An 18367-nucleotide genomic window follows, 5' to 3' on the forward strand; every position below is an offset into this window, starting at 1 on the left:
GTTGTGGGTTTTCCAGGCTGTGTGGCCGTGGTCTGGTAGATCTTGTTCTTAACGTTTCACCTGCAAGATCTACCAGACCACGGCCACACAGCCTGGAAAACCCACAACAGCCAGGAGCAGCAGTGGCGCAGGAGGTTAAGAGCTCTTGTACCTAATCTGGAGGAACCGGGTTTGATTCCCAGCTCTGCCGCCTGAGTTGTGGAGGCTTATCTGGGGAATTCAGATTAGCCTGTATACTCCCACACACGCCAGCTGGGTGACCTTGGGCTAGTCACAGCTTCTTCAGAGCTCTCTCAGCCCCACCTACCTCACAGGGGTTTTGTTGTGAGGGGGGAAGGGCAAGGAGATTGTAAGCCCCTTTGAGTCTCCTGCAGGACAGAAAGGGGGGATATAAATCCAAACTCTTCTTCTTCTTGAATCCGGCCGTGAAAGCCATTGACAATACGTTTTAAGATCACGTCAACACAATAAAATCTACTATGTATTTACTATATACAGGGGATTGTCCCTTGAATCCCGTGGGCTGACGTGCGTCAAGCCCGTGTGCATTAGCACTTCTCAAGCACTACAGCATCCTCCGATGGAAAATGCCAGAGGATAATATAACAGCATGAAGTCACAGGAAACAACTCCACCCCTGCGAAACTGGCGGGCTGAGCTTGGCAGCAAACTAAAAACCCAGCACAGCTTCGACCATGATAAGAGCAGAGACTTTTGATCTCATGAGTAAACACCGCAAGGTTGCACTGCGCCTCTGATGACAATCTGTGACATTTCTGCGGAGTAAAACACCACTTTGAAGTTTCTGTTAAGGAGCGATTGTTAAAGAGGCAGTGTGGCACGCGCACGAACCGAATTCTGCGATAAACATAAACCACCCTGGATAGCACTTTGTCAAATTAACAGTTGACTGTTTTGCCTGTTTCACCTGGTACTGTAATTAAATTATCACCAAGTACCATTTATCTACCTGGCGTTTTGTGAAATTGCACTTTTGAAGGTGGTTAATGTCGCAGCAGGAGTGTAGGGGATTTTTACAGCCCCAACCTCAATGCCTGCTCAGTCAGAAGCAAATCCCACTGACTTTGATGGTAAAGACACCCAAGTAAACAGCGACCTTAGTATTTACTGTATTTATATTACCTGTCCTTCTATGCCAATAAAGGCTTGCTTCTCTGCTTCTAAATAAAAAAAAAATTACCTGTCCAACGTAACATCTACGAAATGACGCTTTTCCATCAGCCAATCTAATGGGCAGATTTCAAAAAATCCCACGGCATAGGAGATTATGTGTTTGTAACTCAGGGGAAGTGGACTCTGTATTACATATTCTATTGCATTGCGAACTCCATAAAGGGGAAAGGGAGACTTTAATTCACCCATTGTTCATTCAGTACAGAAATTTAACTATAGTTAATTCCGATTCAGTCCTTGTGAGAATTTTACTGGAAGACCGAGTTTCTTGTATATCTCAGCAGGTAGCTAAATTTTGTATGCTGGCACATAATAAGCGAAGAATCATGTTAGGACCAAGGGCCAGACCACATGATGGTGACTGTAATAATGCTACAAGCTGATGATATTTTTTGTGTATAGACTTATACCATGGATTTCTGTACAAATTCGATTTTTTTCTTTTCTTTTATTTATTGTTCTTTCTTTTTCTTGTTCTTCTCTTCTCTTTTTTGCTGGCCTAATGGCCGTAATAAAACTGACTGACTGACTGTATTTATATTGCCCTTATATAAAGCCGTGGTGCGACCGCACTTGGAGTACTGTGTTCAGTTCTGGTCGCCACATCTCAAAAAGGATATCGAAGAGATAGAAAAAGTGCAGAGAAGGGCAACGAGGATGATTGAAGGATTGGAGCACCTTCCTTATGAGGAGAGGCTGCAGCGTTTGGGACTCTTTAGTTTGGAGAGGAGACGTCTGATGGGGGATATGATTGAAGTCTATAAAATTATGCATGGGGTAGAAAATGTTGACAGAGAGAAATTTGTCTCTCTTTCTCACAATACTAGAACCAGGGGGCATTCATTGAAAATGCTGGGGGGAAGAATTAGGACTAATAAAAGGAAACACTTCTTCACGCAACGTGTGATTGGTGTTTGGAATAGGCTGCCAGAGGAGGTGGTGACGGCCACTCACCTGGATAGCTTTAAAAAGGGCTTGGACAGATTTATGGAGGAGAAGTCGATCTATGGCTCCCAATCTTGATCCTCCTTGATCTCAGATTATAAATGCCTTAGCAGACCAGGTGCTCAGGAGCAGCAGCAGCAGCAGCAGCAGGCCATTGCTTTCACCTCCTGCATGTGAGCTCCCAATGGGACCTGGTGGGCCACTGCGAGTAGCAGAGAGCTGGACTGATCCAGCTGGCTTGTTCTTATGTTCTTATACCCTGTTTTTTTCTCCTCAATGGGGACCAGTAAAAAGTGAGAGAGGTGGCTCTCTCCTCCAGAACCACCTCACCTGGTCGGTAGGCTTAGGGTGTGGGACTGGTCCAAGGTTGCTCAGCCAGCTCCCTCAGCAGGGTGGGGATTTGAATCCGGGTCTCCCAAATTCTAGTGTTGCCAGGTCCCCCAATGCTGGAGTAGTCAGGTAGGGCTGCCAGGTCTAGGTTGGGAAACTCGTGGACATTTGGGGGTGGAGTCAGGGGAGGACAAGGACTCCGGTGGGATCCGGTCCATAAAGTCCACCCTCCCTCCCAAGCGTCCTGTTTCTCCAGGGAAGCTGACCTGCGCAGTCTGGAGAGGAGCTGCAATTCTGAGGGATCCGCAGGTCCCCCCTGGAAGATGGCATCCCTGCCCTGTGTCCTCTGCGAGAGTGACGGCCACTGCAGCCGGCAGAGGAGGCTCAGAAGGTGAATCAAATCCATCAGCCCTGCTTGACTACACTGGGACAAATTAGCTTCAGCGGGCGGCGGTCCAGCAGCAGCAGCAGCAGCAGAGCTGGATTCGAATTCGGCGGGACTCGAGACCCAGAAGAGTTCCAGGAGAGCCGCCTTCCAGAGTCTAAGCTCAGATACAAGTAGGGGGGAATAGCCGGAAAAAAACAGACACGGGAGGGGGGAGCGGGGTAACATGGGGGCCCCACCCCCCGCACCCCACCACGCACCCCCCCCCCCCCCGCAGCCTCTCCTCGTTCTGCAGCCGGCCGCCTCCCCCCCCCCCCGCTTTCCCAGCTGCTGCGAAGCGCCCGGGGGGGGGGGGGAGGGCGGGGATCCTTCCCGCCGCCCCGCCTGTTGCGCGCAGCCCCGCCTGGCTCCCGGCAGCCTTGGGCCGGCGGCGGGGAGGCCGGGCCGGCCAGGCGCGAGCGCTCCGTCCGCCCTCCGAGGCCGGCCTTGCGCGGGGGCTGACCCGGGACGGCTGCCAGGGGTCGGGGCCGGAGCGCAGCCCGGACAGCCCCGCGCGCCTCCCGCTCGCCAGGAGAGAAGCCGCCGCCGACGGACCCCTGCCCGCCCTCGCCCCCCACCCCTCCCGCGCCCCTCCCCTCCTTCCCTCCCTGCCCGCGGGTGCTCTGGGGCCGAGCGCGACTTCCTCTTCCTCCGCGGCGCCCCCCCCCCCCACCCGCCTGCAGACCCCGACGGCGCGCCCTGCTTGGCCGGCCCCGCGGAGGCGTCGCCAGGGCTCCCCCGGGAGGGGCCCAGACGAAGACAAAGGCCGGCCCCGACGCCCCTCCGCGCGCAGCTCCCCGAGGTAAGGGGGCGGGGGGGGGCGCGCTCTGGAGGGAAGGCGGCGGCGTCGGACCCGCGCGGCTCCTGCCCTCCCCGACGCAGCGGGGGGGAGGCAACTTTAGTGCTCTGGGGGGGGGGGTCCGCGCCGCCGCGAGGTGCTGTTTGGGGGCGCTTCGGCCAGAGCGCGCTGCAGAGCGGACTCCTGCGGGGCCGTCGAGGGGAGGCGGCGGCCGGGTTGCAGCTGCACCCCAGGGACCTGCAAGACGTTTGCGGGGAAGCTCGAGGGTGTTGCGTGTTGCGGGGGGGAGGGGGGGAGATCGCCTTGCAGGCAGGAGTCGCTTTCCTTTTGTGTGGGGGGAGGGGCTGCTTGGCGTGCAGAAGACCCCTGGCTCAGCCCCCTCCGCCTCCAGTGGGAAGGATCAGGCCGCAGGCCCACCGGGGACCCGGGACTGGTTTTGGCCGTCGCAACAGAGCTGGCGGCCCCTCCCCACCCTTTTCATTCACAAACCTCCCGACCATCCTTTTCTCTAAAATTGTACCCCCCTATTGTTGTTGTTGTTGTTGTTGTTGTTATTTAAATTTAGTATACCGCCCTATCCCCGAAGGGCTCAGCAAGCCCACTACGTGATTTTTTTACATGTACCCTCAAACGCCCTGGCGAGGTAGGCACACTCCTGGTGGGAAACCATTGCAGTAGATTAGGAGTGGCCAACCTATGGTGCTCCAGATGTTCATGGACTACCACTCCCATCAGCCCCTGCTGGCATGGCCAATTGGCTACAATTCCCAGCCCTGGTTGATGGGAATGGTAGTCCATGAACATCTGGAGCGCCATAGGTTGGCCACCCCTGCAGTAGAATCGGGCGCCTGCCTTTAATTTTGCTTGCTCTTAACTTTGTTATTGAAATTTTAAGAAATTGCTGCTGTGGAAATTCGTTTTAATGTGGTTAGTTGTAGTTATGTATTTTATGTGCTGTTATTGGAACAGCTGTATTGTGAGCCGCCTCGAGCCCTTTGGGGGTGAGGCGGCCTATAAATCTAATTAATGATGATGATTATGATAGATGGACCAGAAACCTGATTCACTTGAAGGCAGCTTCATGTATTCATGTAGGTTGTGGAAAACTTGTCGATTAAGCAGTGATTTTGGAAATCTAGATTGCTCCCAACCTGCCAGGAAGCCGCCTTTCCTCCAAGCATTTTCACATTTACTCCGGCTTGGATAAAACATCTTGCACATTCTCTGGGCATGGTACTTCTGGGAAAAAAAATAACACCAGATTCAGAAAAGTCCTGCTGGAATTTGCACAAATACTTTGCTGATACGTTACAACGTCTTTGAGCCTCTGGATGAGGCTCAAATGGTAACGAAAGGCCGACAACCAGCTAAAGAACTGACAGCTGTGATATTAAACAAAATTTGATGGTGATGATAATGGTGACAATAATAATAATGCTATACAAATGGAGGAAGCGGGGAACTGAACAGGCCCTGGGGTGGACTTGTTTCCCAAGTTCTGTGCGCAGGCCAGAGGCGTATGGGGGGAAACGGTGCCTGGAGGTAGCAGTTCTCCGGGCGCCCCCACTACACCTGGGGGCGGGGCTCAGCGGGGTGGGCCAAGCCCCGCCCCTCAGGTCTCGCCCCCCTCCTGGCTCCCAGCCAGCAGCTGGCAGTCCCTTCTGCCTTCCCCTCTGGGGAGAGCAGATGCAACTGCAGGGCTCCGTCATCGGCTCCTTTGCTTTTATGAGCATGGGGGTGCGGCTTGGGAGTGGGGCCGAGGGCACCCTATGTCGATGACAACATGGGCGGGGCCGAGGGCACCCGAACACGACAAGACAGCAGGTCTTCCTGCTGCCTTGCCGTCTTCCTGGTCACGTGGGGGGGGGGGCGATTTTGCGCGCGCCCCCCATGTGACCAAATTAGTGGCACCCAGGGACAGAGGGTACTCTCCAGTTCCTAGGCAGATATGTCACTGGTGCAGCCTTGAGGCGAAAGGTTGTAGTGTGAACAGAGGGGTGGGCTTCTGAGGGTCGTTCCACCGCCATGTGAAGAAGCCAGGCCATGCTCGCCGCTGACCATGTGCTCAGCATGAAGTGACCGCCAGTCTTGCCTCTCCTGCAAGTGCGCCTGTGTGGTACAGATACCCTGTTGATGTATGTGTGCTTACAAACAGCCCAGTGCAATTTCCTACCCTGAGCTTAGACACTCCTGAGATTACTAATGGCTGACTCTCCCTGAGTGTGATCTGCTTGTTAATGTATACTGGAGCGAGGGGGGACTGCATCCGTGGCACATGTTCACCCTGTGCCCTGCGCACATCCCCCGTGTTCCCTTGGTGCTACGCCACTGTGTATACCTATAAATACAATGAATAGCCCTGGAAGACTCCAGGTTGTGTCAGATTGCTTGGTTTGGACGAAAGGTGCGGGGATTGCCACGTGTGCCTCTCACATTGATTAGGTCAAGGGGACGTGGGAAAGCATTGACCATGTGGCTCAGATGCATCTGCCATTTTCAGTGGTACCCCACGTTTGCTGCCAGAGGTGGCTGCCCCACCTAGTTTCATAACGAGAGAGAATGATATATTCCGAGAAAATGTGTGGTGTTCCACCAATGTGGAAAATATATTTTTTTCTGGTTGTAGACCTCGGATTAAACTTTCCTCTGTGTGTATGTGTGTGTGCTGTCAAGTCACAGGTGACTTATGGCAACCCCATAGGGCCAGAGAGGTTCAGAGGTGGTTTGCCGTTGCTTGCCCCTGCTTGTCCTGAGAGAGTTCTGAGAGAACTTTGACCGGCCTAAGGTCACCAGCAGGATTCATCTGGAGGAGAGGGATCAAACTCAGTTCTTCCGCCTCCTGTCCGCCACTCTTAACCAATATACTGCGCTGACTCTCAAACTTTTCTCTAACATTTCCTTTTTATGTCAAGGCACATTTAAAAAGGCAGATGACCGACTGACTGATTGTTTTAGCCAGCCTCAGATTATGGGAACAGTAATAACCGTTGCAGTATTTCTCTAATGTGGGGCCAAAGTGTAATAAAACAATTAGCAGAAGCATTTAGATTAAACCCGAGAATGTATAACATGCACCAAAGGAAGTCAGATGATTTCATTTGCTTTTGTGGTTTCTAATGGGTTTTATAGACTCAGAGAACAAGCATCATTAATAGTGTTTTCAGATGTTCACCCTTAAATAGTTGCCTATGAAAAACGTTTCCCTCTGTGGACCGTCCGCAAGACAGGGAGCGATTTAAAGTATTTTCTGACCTCTGGAGCTAATGCATGCCTTGACTGGGATCGCCCAAGCTAGTCTAATCTTGTCAGATCTCAGAAGTTAAGCAGGGTCGACCCTAGCAAGTATTTGGGTGGGAGGTCTCCAAGGAATGCCAAGGTCAGTCTGAATGTCTCTTGCTTTGAAAACCCTATGTGGTTGCTGTAAGTCAGTTGTGACTTGAAGGAAGGAAGGAAGGAAGGAAGGAAGGAAGGAAGGAAGGAAGGAAGGAAGGAAGGAAGGAAGGAAGGAAGGAAGGAAGGAAGGAGAGGGAGGGAGGAAGGAAGGAAGGAAGGAAGGAAGGAAGGAAGGAAGGAAGGAAGGAAGGAAGGAAGGAAGGAAGGAAGGAAGGAAGGAAGGAAGGAAGGAAGGAAGGAAGGAAGGAAGGAAGGAAGGAAGGAAGGAAGGAAGGAAGGAAGGAAGGAAGGAAGAGCTAGCACATGGGCACTCACACACTACTATCACCAGTGGTGGGATCCAAAAATTTTAGTAACAGGTTCCCTCACCAGCCCCCCCCCCCGCCCAGCAAAGGGGGCAGAGGCGTACTTAGGCAAACCTGAGCCCTGGGCAAAACCTGAGTTGGATGCCCCCCCCCCATGGGCAGCCACCCCACCATGACCCCCCCCAATTATTTTTGCACCAGGTCATTTCTAAATCATCATCACATTATAGAAAATGCCCCAACTCACAAATCTGAACACAGCAATGGTGAAACACACAGATAGAGACTGGTGAGATAAAAGGTAAGAAAGGCTGAGAATCCACGAATTGCAGAACCTGAAAGGGATTAACCCAGTTCAGGGAGTGACATTATTGGTCGCAATTGCTATGTGGAACCTTCACGTTCAAAGGCAGGATGCCTCTTGGGGAGGTGAGGGCGGGGAGATGGAAAAGCGGACCCAATTAGTAACCCCCTCTCGGCACACACAACTAATTAGGCACACACAAATAATTAGTAACCCACTCTCGGGAACTCGTGAGAACCTGCTGGATCCCACCTCTGCCTATCATCCAGACTTGCAACTATTAACGCTGCATATATTTAGATACATGTAATCGCTAGGAGCTGTTAAATGTTAGCCCTTGCAGGGTGGATTGCATTGATAGGGACTGTACTTCTTATCAGCACTTCCTGCCTACACTTAAGTTTATTTACCACTGTGGCTTCGTAGGTGTAAAATACTCTGTATCCAAACAGCCTTATGGCCCCTGGTAGCTTTTTCATTTTACCCAAAGTCCAGCCTCTGTGTCCTTATCTTTTTCTTCCTCTAAAGGAAACTGCTCCTATCAGAAAGGAGGGGTTTCTGGCCACACTCGCATGAAGCCAGTAATGTTTGGGCTGATTGTTTTAAACACTCTTCTAAGGAAGAATGACAGGATTTTAAAGTTTGCCAGTTCTCACATTACCTCCTTTCCTTGAAGTGCCCAGGAAGTTCATAATTTGGCACCTGCCTTAACCTTAATGTTTGTTTTTAAAGTGAAGCCTGTCTGCCAAACTTGTACATTTCTGAATCCTTGAACCTGTTTTGGCAGGATGTCCGCTCTTCCTATGGCCTAATCTACTCCTTCCTTCTTCCTGTGTCCCAGTCAGTATGAGCTCTAGAGTAGAACACTGGATCATGGTTAACCCCTAAGCAGGAAGACTGGAGGGAAAGAAGTGGCAGGTGATCCCCTGGGGCTTTCCTGAGCTCTTACTGCAAGAGATCTTTTGTGTGCTAACAGGTGATACCACAGTGTTCTCTGGAGATGTAGACATTTGACAGAAGTGGACACAATTAAGGAAAATTGAACTAGAACAGCCTAGTTCTATTTGCTTCAACAATGTGGATGTGAAGAATTTGTGATGGGACAATAATGGAAGAATTTAAGGTTTGCTTTGCTTTTCCACCAGTCCCCTCCAGTTGACAAGAGTCTTTCAGACTTATTGTTTGTGACAGCAACTTGGTTTCATGCTTAGAATTTGCAGATAAGTTTAGGGTGGTGTTTGTATCACAGAGCCTGATATCTCTTTATACACTCAGGGTAGGGGTGGCCAACCTGTGGTGTTCCAGATGTTCACGGACTGCAATTCCCATCAGCCCCTGCCAGCATAGCCAATTGGAAATTGTAGTCCATGAACAGGGGCTGATGGGAATTGTAGTCCATCAACATCTGGAACACCATAGGTGGGTGTCCCTTGATGTAACCCAATTGAGTTGCTGGTGGGAATTTGTAGTCCATGAACATCTGGAGGGACTGGTGGGAATTTGTAGTCCATGAACATCTGGAGGGGACTGGTGGGAATTGTAGTCCATGGACATCTGGAGCACCATAGGTGGGGTTCCCTTGATGTAACCCAATTGAGTTGCTGGTGGGAATTTGTAGTCCATGAACATCTGGAGGGGACTGGTGGGAGTTGTAGTCCGTGGACATCTGGAGCACCATAGGTTGGCCACCCCTGACTCAGGGCATAATTATTGCCTTTTTATTTGCCATGATAGTGCATGGAAATGCAGCTAAAGGCCAGCTCAAGTTTGTCTCTTCAATTCCGCACTGATATGTAATGGGTGTGGGCTTCCAGGAACTCTTCTGCAATTATCTCATAAGAACCTTTGGTATGCTTTTGAAAAACTCCTGGGTTTATCAGAACAGTTTTAAAACCATTGGTATTTCCAAATAAAACCAGACATAATTTTTGTTTCCAACTTGCGAATGGTGAAACTGCTTTGGTGAACTTGTGGAAGGAACCATTGTTAACTTTCGCTCCGTCAAAAGGTGAATATTCAGTGATAAAAAAGAAGAAAGGAGTAAATATTGGTGGCGAATAAATGATTATTTGTTGCAACAAATTATCTCTAATTTGTAGTGTTAGGTTCAAGGAGGGGAAACACTTCAACCTTGCCTGGATGTCTGGAAAGGATTTTATATCTTCTTGGATAGTCCTCATGACAACTTTGCTTGATCTTCTGTCCAAAGCTGAAGATAACCACTGCAATCAGGACTGAAAAATAGCCTTGTGTTCAGGGTCTGAAAAGTAGATATTTTTTCTGTAAAAATGAGTCTGTCCTTTCTGATGGGATGGTGGTCAGTTCAGTTAGTTAACTTTTATTAGGCATACATATTAGGAAAATATAAACAATCACTTCTCTAAAACTAACACCAAAATTTTTACAACACTTTGTAAAACTTGAAGATCGTTACAATTAAGTATTTGTACCATTCTTAATTTCCTGTTGTAAATTGGTTTGGCTAGTGAAGAACAGTCCTTCCTAAACACATCATATTTCTGAAAGTCGAATATAATATGCTCCAGGGTTTCAACAGTTGTTTTACATACTTTACAAATTCTATCAGCATATGGGGTTTGACTAAATCGACCATAGTGCTGTGTCGAAGGGAAAACATTACACTTGGCCCTAGTGAAAACCCATCTCTGTCTAGGATCAATCAGTAAGCTAAGATAATAGGCTGGCTGTCCTGGTTTTATAGAGATTCCATAATATGATGGTGAACAGGATGAGTTTGCACGACGATAGAGCCACTGCTGTTCCTGGTCATAAGGACGTATTTTTATTTGGGATAATATTTCCCCTGGCGTCAACATTAATAATGTTTCAAAAGCTAAACCCAAGCAGCTCAGTTTTTGAGTAATAGATTCCCACCACTTCGTTTTCTGCAGCTCAGGAAGCATTAAGTAGGTTAAACTACACTCAGCCCTATTAAATTTAATCAAATATTTGAAAAATTGAAGCCGCACCCTGGTTTCTAATAAGTGGAGACCAAACTGCATAATGGACACTATAAGGCACAGGATGGTAGCCATCCGGGAACTTTGTGATCCTCCAACATTTAACAGGCTTGCAAACACCACTGTGCTGTTACAATTAACTCTGCAGCAAGGTACCAGTTTGGACTGTTACAGATTAGTTGTTTAATGTGATCATAAGAGATTAAATGTTTCACCAGCTATGTGCAGTTTTCAAAAGCTGCAGAAATCTTCCCAGTCAACAAAAACAGTTTAATTTAATTGCCCATGTAATGAAGGCTTTCGAGAATGCTTGTGTACCATGTGGCGCTATGCAAAGCTCAGAGCACTCCACATCTTTGCGTTGCACTTAAGAGTTAAAGCAGTTGCATTTCACCTAGAGCCTGCCTAATGGCCTTACTGTGTACAAGATTTCAGTGATTATCGGAAGGGCAGTGTGGTACTGTGTGGATTCTGGGCTGTATGGCCGTGTTCTAGCAGCCATCTCTCCTGACGTTTCAGATCCTTTGAAGATGCCAGCCACAGATGCAGGCGAAATGTCAGGAGAGAATGCTGCTAGAACACGGCCATACAGCCCGGAAACCACACAGCACCCCAGTGATTCTGGCCGTGAAAGCCTTTGACAATACATATGTGCAGTGTGTTACCAAAGATAATTGAATCCAGTGGAGCCCTTAACATTCCTTCCCTACTAGTGCTACACAAAGAAATGGAGCCCAGTATAGGGATACCCAGATGAATGGATGGAGCTACACAGTAGGTCCAGTTTTCACTCCTTCTATAAGGGAAAGTGAACTGGATGAAAATCTTACTTCTCTCACGAATAAAAAGCAGGTTTAATCCCTGCTATGGGGGTGCTCTTGCAGTAACACCCTTTTTCTGCTGAACTGGCCAATGGTTACTTCTTTTATGGCAAAAAAATTAAATTCCTGCATGTGGGAACAATGATGCCGTGGGGGGGAAACTCCTAGTCCCAGTGAACCACCCTCTGATCTAGTGCAGACACATGATAAGACTGAGTATTTCATTAGTGTAATAATCACAAGTGGATGTTGCATTTGTAGGCATTCTCTTATATTCACATTTGTGTATAGACTTTTTCACTGATCTCGGCTGTTGAACCTGAAAGGTATCGCTTCACCCCTAGGACAGAAGATACGTTTAATTCTCATTCGATTTTCACAAACTGGTCTTTAAAATGCTCTTTAAAGTTTGCAAAGAGTTCCTCGACTTCTTTGCCAGTCGGGAGGATGACTTGATGTACCTTGACTTTGTGCAATGTGTTTGCAATTGTAGTGAGGAGTATCTTCTGCAATATCAGATACTGCGGAATATCAGATACTGCAATATCAGATACTCAGTTTTCATTGCCTTCGGTTTTCATCGGTTTAGGTTTTCATTGATTTTTTCAGTGAAAAATTTGTCTCGGTTTTCATTGATTTGCCTCGGTTTTCATCGATTTGTAGTAAGGTGCAGGGGTTTGTGGAGAAAAATCACCCAGACGAAGCTGTTGCAGGCCGTGTCTGCAACTTGTTTAATGACAATGTCTTGCCCCATTTCAGACAAATCTTAAAGAGGCGTCAGAAACAGACCTCTTTGGACAGCTTTCTGGTGTGACATTGGTTTGCTGGCTCTGAAGCTGGTCCTAGTGTTATTGTTTGTTACTGTTTTCAGCATTAAACACTATGTTTATTCACCAAAAATGTGTTTTTGGTATGTTTTTTGGAGTGACTAGAATGGATTAATTGGATTTACATTGATTCCTATGGAAAAGTTTGCCTCGGTTTTGGTTTTCATCGATTCTTTTCGGACGGATTGCCAACGAAAACCGAGGTTCCATTGTATTGTGATGTAGCATATTGTGCTTTACAGAGTAACTGAGACAATCTAATGCTGAGACATGGGAAATGAAGGAAAGGGGAAGAAGTAACTGTGAATGGAAAGAGTGCTCTTCAGTTCAATCCTAGGCTTTGTTTCAGTGAAGGATGAGGATGGGCTTGGAAATAGTCACTGTCCTTTGTGGTCAGCTCGGTAGCCTTACAGTGGAGCTGGGATGCCAGCTAGTAGACTGGTCAGATAGTCCATGTGAACCACATTACGTGATGAAGTCAACACTGGTATAAAAGTCTCCTTTGCTCTACCGTGGCAGAGGAACTTGTGGGAATACCTGCTCCTTTCGAGAGACTTTGGGTTGTCCCTGTGACTTGAGCCACGGATTCTAGCTTCTCCTGTTCGCTGTACTTCATAGCTGCAGATGTCTCCGAACAGAATCAGAAGATAGCAAATCTATCCTGGCAAAAGGTCATCTAACTGTTACCGCTGTTGCTCGGGTAACAATAAGTGATTTCAGCTCAGCAACGTAATGAGGCGCAGAAAGCCGGCGTTCTTCAAAGCAAAGAGTTTTATTTGGAGGCGATGGCAGAGGTGGGATCCAGCAGTTTATCACAGGTTCCCGAGAGTAGGTTACTAATTATTTGTGTGTGCCGAGAGGAGGTTACTAATTGGTGATTTTGCCATGTGATTTTTGCCCCTCCTCTCAGCAGTAGCGTGCAGAACTTGAAGCAGGAGGTGCACTGGTGTGCGTGGCAGCCTGCACCTGCGTGCATTCGTTTCCTGCCCAAGGACCGGCGCAGCAGCTGAATCCTTGCAACAGCCCCGCCCAGGAATGCCCCGCCCCCAGAATGCCCGCCCCCGCCCCCATTGTGCCCCACCCAGCCCCATTGGCGCTACGCCACTGTTTGAATCCCACCACCATGGGAACCTGTTACTAAAATTTTTGGATCCCACCACTGGGTGATGGTCACAGCTCGGGCAGGAGAAAACACGTCTTGCAGAAAGGGGAGGTAAGGGGGCAAGTCCCTTACCAAACACCAATAGGAAAACAACAAAACAAAAAGAAGATCCAATTACAACTTTTGAATGGGATTACGAAATCCCGCTGTCAACGTCTTCCCGCGAGATCTCGCAATGGTGCTGAAGGGATAGCAGATAAAGTCCTTTCAGAAGATCTAGGTGGGCTCGTTACCGCACCCAGCTATCTCCTTTATCAGATGGCTGTTTCCTTCAGTTATGTCCTGAGGCTCCCGCGCCTCGTCTCTGTAACAAAGGGGAGTTCAAATTGTCCAATGGTGGCCCCTGCACGTCTTCCAATGGCTGGAACCTCTGGGTGCTGCTATCAGTTTTAATTAGCAAAACCAAAGAGGGTCTTTTGTCTTTGCTAAGAAGTCGGCTGGGTGTTGGTCCAAGCTGCATCCCAGGTCTAACTTCCTTGTCCCTTAATATCAGCTTCTTAAGGCTACTTCTCTTACTGACAAACACAAATATCAAATGATATTTCTAAACTTGAACATTAGGGAAAACAACACAGTACAAGCACATAAAGAATCTCCTGAATTAACAATGACAAAATCTTAAACTAACTGGAGAACCTAGTCACACTAAAATCCTGAACACCGGGCAAATCATAAATTCAGCTCTAAAGGGGCTTTCGTTACATCTAAAGAGGGCAAAGGCAGGAGGGAAACCATGTAACATTGGTACAAGCACACGTTTACGTTCTTTGTGAGCCTCGTGGAGGCTTCTGACCTACACAAGTCTCTGCGTCCTGTCATGGAACCAGTGTAGCCATGTAACTTGACTTCAGGAAAATATTTTGGCTATTTTCCTGGGCGGTAACATAACCTGCCCTTGAGAACCGGGGAATCATGTTGCAAGCTGCTTGGGTGTCTGTTGTAGAGAGTCGAAACTACCCCAGTTCCATTGCAGGAAGGAGAGCTTCCATTTCATCCCACCTGGTGACTTGCTGAGTTTCTTTGTCAGAGAAACGTTGGAACTGTTTGCTTTGTGGTATGTCCACAAGGTGCGAACCCAAGCCCCTCTCCAGAAATGTGTGCTGGGCAAATGCACCTGGCCCTCTGGGAACAGGCCTTGCTTCATATGAATCTGAGGTTCATTCCGCACATGCAGAATAATGCACTTTCAAACTGCTTTCAGTGCTCTTTGAAGCTGTGCGGAATAGCAAAATCCACTTGCAAACAGTTGTGAAAGTGGTTTGAAAATGCATTATTTTGCGTGTGCGGAAGGGGCCTATCTTTCTGAATTGGAGGCATGTTTCTCTTTTCTTGCTGCTCTGTTTAGCTCAGGCGGAACCAACATCAATGGCAAACCACCTCTGCATGTTTCTTGCCTTGAAAACTCTCTGGGGTCACTTTGTGGGCTAAGGCTTGACAGTGCGTTCTGTCACCAAACTATCCTTCAATTACACTTTTCAGAGCTGGTTAATGAACTAAGCAAGCTGCAAACCAGTTCATCTGGAGTTTTTGGCTTTAAGGTTCTACGAGCTTGCAGTCTGCCCTGTCACTGAACCGAAGTCGATCTGGGATCTCACTATAAGGATCAGAGAAGGTCAGATCGTGATGGTCTTTTGGACACAGCTGTCTCCATGGTGACTGCATGGCTGAACTCACCGTTATTTTTGTCTGCACAATGAGCACCGGAGTGTCAGTTTCTTTGTTCATGCTGCTGAACAGGTTCGGTCAGAGGCCAGGTTCTAGGAGCCGCTGTGTACTTCCTTGTCACTGTAATCGAAGCAAACAAAGACAGCCTTTAGCAATCAGGGCATAACGTGTGTGTGTCCAAGACCTCGGCTCCTGTAGCTTTTTTCCCTCCTGAACAGTGACTGAGTAGGAGGAGGACGATGTGGGGCATGTAATGGCAACACAGGCTTATCACACTGCAGACCTTAACAGGTGGGAACAGGCTTGATTCTCGGTGCCTTGGGTCATAAGAGTAGGGTTCTGAGTTTAGCCTGTTCCTCCAGTGCTATCCCCAGAGGTGGGATCCAGCAGGTTCTCACCAGTTCCCGAGAGTGGGTTACTAATTATTGGTGTGTGCCGAGAGGGGGTTACTAAATGGGTCCGCTTTTCCGTTAGAAATTCCATTAGGTCCAAAAACCATAAAGTCCTGTTGTTTCCTATGTGGCTGGTTAGCGAAGGTAGAAAACGGGATCATTCTCCTTGTTGGGCTGTTTTAAAAACATGTTTTAGAAATATGGTAAAGTTCCTTGTTTAAGGAAAGTCTCCTTCTTTTGATTTCTAGAAACAAAATTAAGTATTTGAAAGTATTAAGGATTTGACAGGCAGTCAATTAGAGAAGAAGTAGTTGTTTCTGTTGTCAGTAGACGATAGGACTTGCTATAATGAGTTTAAATTATGGACAGAAAAATACCAGCTGGAAATTGGGAACTTTTTTTTACAGTAAGAGTTTTTATAGTCACAGAGAAATTATTAATGCCCCGCCCCTAGAATGCCAGGCCACGCCCCCATTGTGCCCTGCCCAGTCCCATTGGCGCTACGCCACTGTTTGAATCCCACCACCATGGGAACCTGTTACTAAAAATTTTGGATCCCACCACTGGCTATCCCCCAAGTGTGTTACCCACTACTAGGGGCAACTTTAATAGCGATGTCAGCTTGGCAGCAAATAAAATTGAAGCCACAAAGTTCACATTGAAAAATAAAATAAAGTTTTAATACGGTCAAACAGAGTTTCGTTCAGTAAGAAGTGAATTCAAGCAGCTCGGTCAGCACCAAGCAAGGCGCATGGCCAAGCCCTCTGATCACAACAAAATACAGACTTCTTATAGGCCCCTTCCGCACACGCAAAATAATGCGTTTTCAAACCACTTTCACAACTGTTTGCAAGTGGATTTTGCCATCCCGCACAGCTTCAAAGAGCACTGAAAGCAGTTTGAAAGTGCATTATTCTGCATGTGCGGAATGAGCCATAAGTAAATTTTGGAGGTTACACCATGGATGGAATTATGCAATAACAATACAGGGCCACCAAGGGCCATTAAGCTTCCTCTTCCGAGACATCCAGTTTTTATCTTTGGTCAGGAAACACCTTCAGATAGTCGTCCTTGTGATAAACGCAGATGTCTGCCTGCAAGCTCTTATGCATTTTCACCTTGACGTTCTGTCCTGTATTTAGCTGCTAGTGGGTATTTCTAACTTATAGTTTTGGGAGAGACTTTTTAGTAAGGCTTTCTTTCCTGGGTGTGCATGATCGTTACTTGAGGCTATGTCAAGATGCAAAAGGGGTTTGCCTGATTCATTAACTGTTTGCATCCTGTTTCTCTGGGTCCACCCTTTGCATAATCTAATCTTTTGTTTCAGCAAGCTTGTGACTTAGACAATGGTCTCAGGGAGTAATACATTTTCAGAGCAGGAAGGAAAACCTTTTACAGAAAAACAGAATAAAACCTAAATTCTACTAACACTCTGGCTCATTCCGCACATGCAGAATAATGCACTTTCAAACTGCTTTCAGTGCTTTTTGAGGCTGTGCGGAATAGCAAAATCCACTTGCAAACAGTTGTGAAAGTGGTTTGAAAACGCATTATTTTGCGTGTGCGGAAGGGGCCTCTATGTCTATCAAAACTATGTTGACAACAAAAATAATTATTATCTGTCTCTCTGGTTACAAGTATGCCTGTATAATCTCCCTGTGTAAGAGGATGGGTCCTTGCTCACTCCATGGAAAAAATAAAATTATTGCACTGGGGGATAACATTTTGGTGAGAATAACCCAACCTTCTCAGAGCTCCTGTGCGTGTGTCGTGTGGATTTATACGGGGCTTCCCTGTGGTCTGTACTATCTAAGTACCCCACAAGCAAAACCTTTATGTTCATCTGGGGAAAATAGAGGAGAGCGGATGCATCTTATATTTTAGAAGAAGAAGAGTTTGGATTTATATCCCCCCTTTCTCTCCTGCAGGAGACTCAAAGGGGCTTACAATCTCCTTGCCCTTCCCCCCTCACAACAAACACCCTGTGAGGTGGGTGGGGCTGAGAGAGCTCCGAGAAGCTGTGACTAGCCCAAGGTCACCCAGCTGGTGTGTGTGGGAGTGCACATGCTAATCTGAATTCCCCAGATAAGCCTCCACACCTCAGGCGGCAGAGCGGGGAATCAAATTTGGTTCCTCCAGATTAGATACACGAGCTCTTAACCTCCTACGCCACTGCTGCTCTGCAAACCCAGGAACTAACCTTGAGAGGAGAGAAAGACACATTTTGGGAGGCTGAGGGAAGTGAGACACTGAAATTGCCAAAGGGGTTGTAGTATTGGGTGAAGAAGGACAGAATGGCCCCCAATCTAATTGGATAGCTAATCATAAGCTACTATAGAGATTTGGGCTGTTGTGCATTTTCTGTTACCATTCCAAAAGGCCAGACTTCTCCTCTACAGAGAGATTAGATTGTTGGCATTGTCTAAGGACACACCTTCTAGAACTACTTACGTTTGGAACTCCAAGAAGTTAATATTGGAGTGTTTTGTGGGCTCAAAAGGCAGGTTGGGTTGCTGTCCTGTGCAGACATTGTATGAGAATTTTAGAAGAAGAGGCCAGCATTCCTCACTGAAGATTGAGGAGACAGGAGCAGTCGTGGATTCTTGCAAGTATTAATTGCATGAACTGTAGGTGAATCACTTGCTGATGCTACAAAAGCTGTTAGACTTTCTTGTTGCTTAGCCAAGAAAATTGATGAGCTGAAGAGAAACCCTTGTTCCTAAGGGAGCTGTGCTTTTCATTCTGTTTGGTGCATTCTTTCTCTTTTTAAATAGCTTGTTCCTGCTCACCCAAATCGGTATAGTACAGAAGCTTTATATAACTAA

The 18367-nt window shown here is 47.6% G+C and overlaps 1 protein-coding gene across 2 annotated transcripts in view; it reads left to right on the forward strand.

The window, feature by feature from the left end:
* Nucleotides 1–3047: 3047 nt before the first annotated feature.
* RIN2 (Ras and Rab interactor 2) overlaps nt 3048–18367 on the forward strand; it is a 106532-nt gene continuing 91212 nt past the window's right edge. For both annotated transcript variants that reach the window (XM_048515804.1, XM_048515805.1), the window contains exon 1: nt 3048–3695. In XM_048515804.1, the coding sequence (XP_048371761.1) occupies nt 3081–3695 (615 nt within the window). In that variant the 5' untranslated portion in view covers nt 3048–3080. The remainder of the gene's footprint in view (nt 3696–18367) is intronic.

The sequence above is a fragment of the Sphaerodactylus townsendi genome, linkage group LG14, assembly GCF_021028975.2.
Source record: "Sphaerodactylus townsendi isolate TG3544 linkage group LG14, MPM_Stown_v2.3, whole genome shotgun sequence".
Lineage (NCBI taxonomy): Eukaryota > Metazoa > Chordata > Lepidosauria > Squamata > Sphaerodactylidae > Sphaerodactylus > Sphaerodactylus townsendi.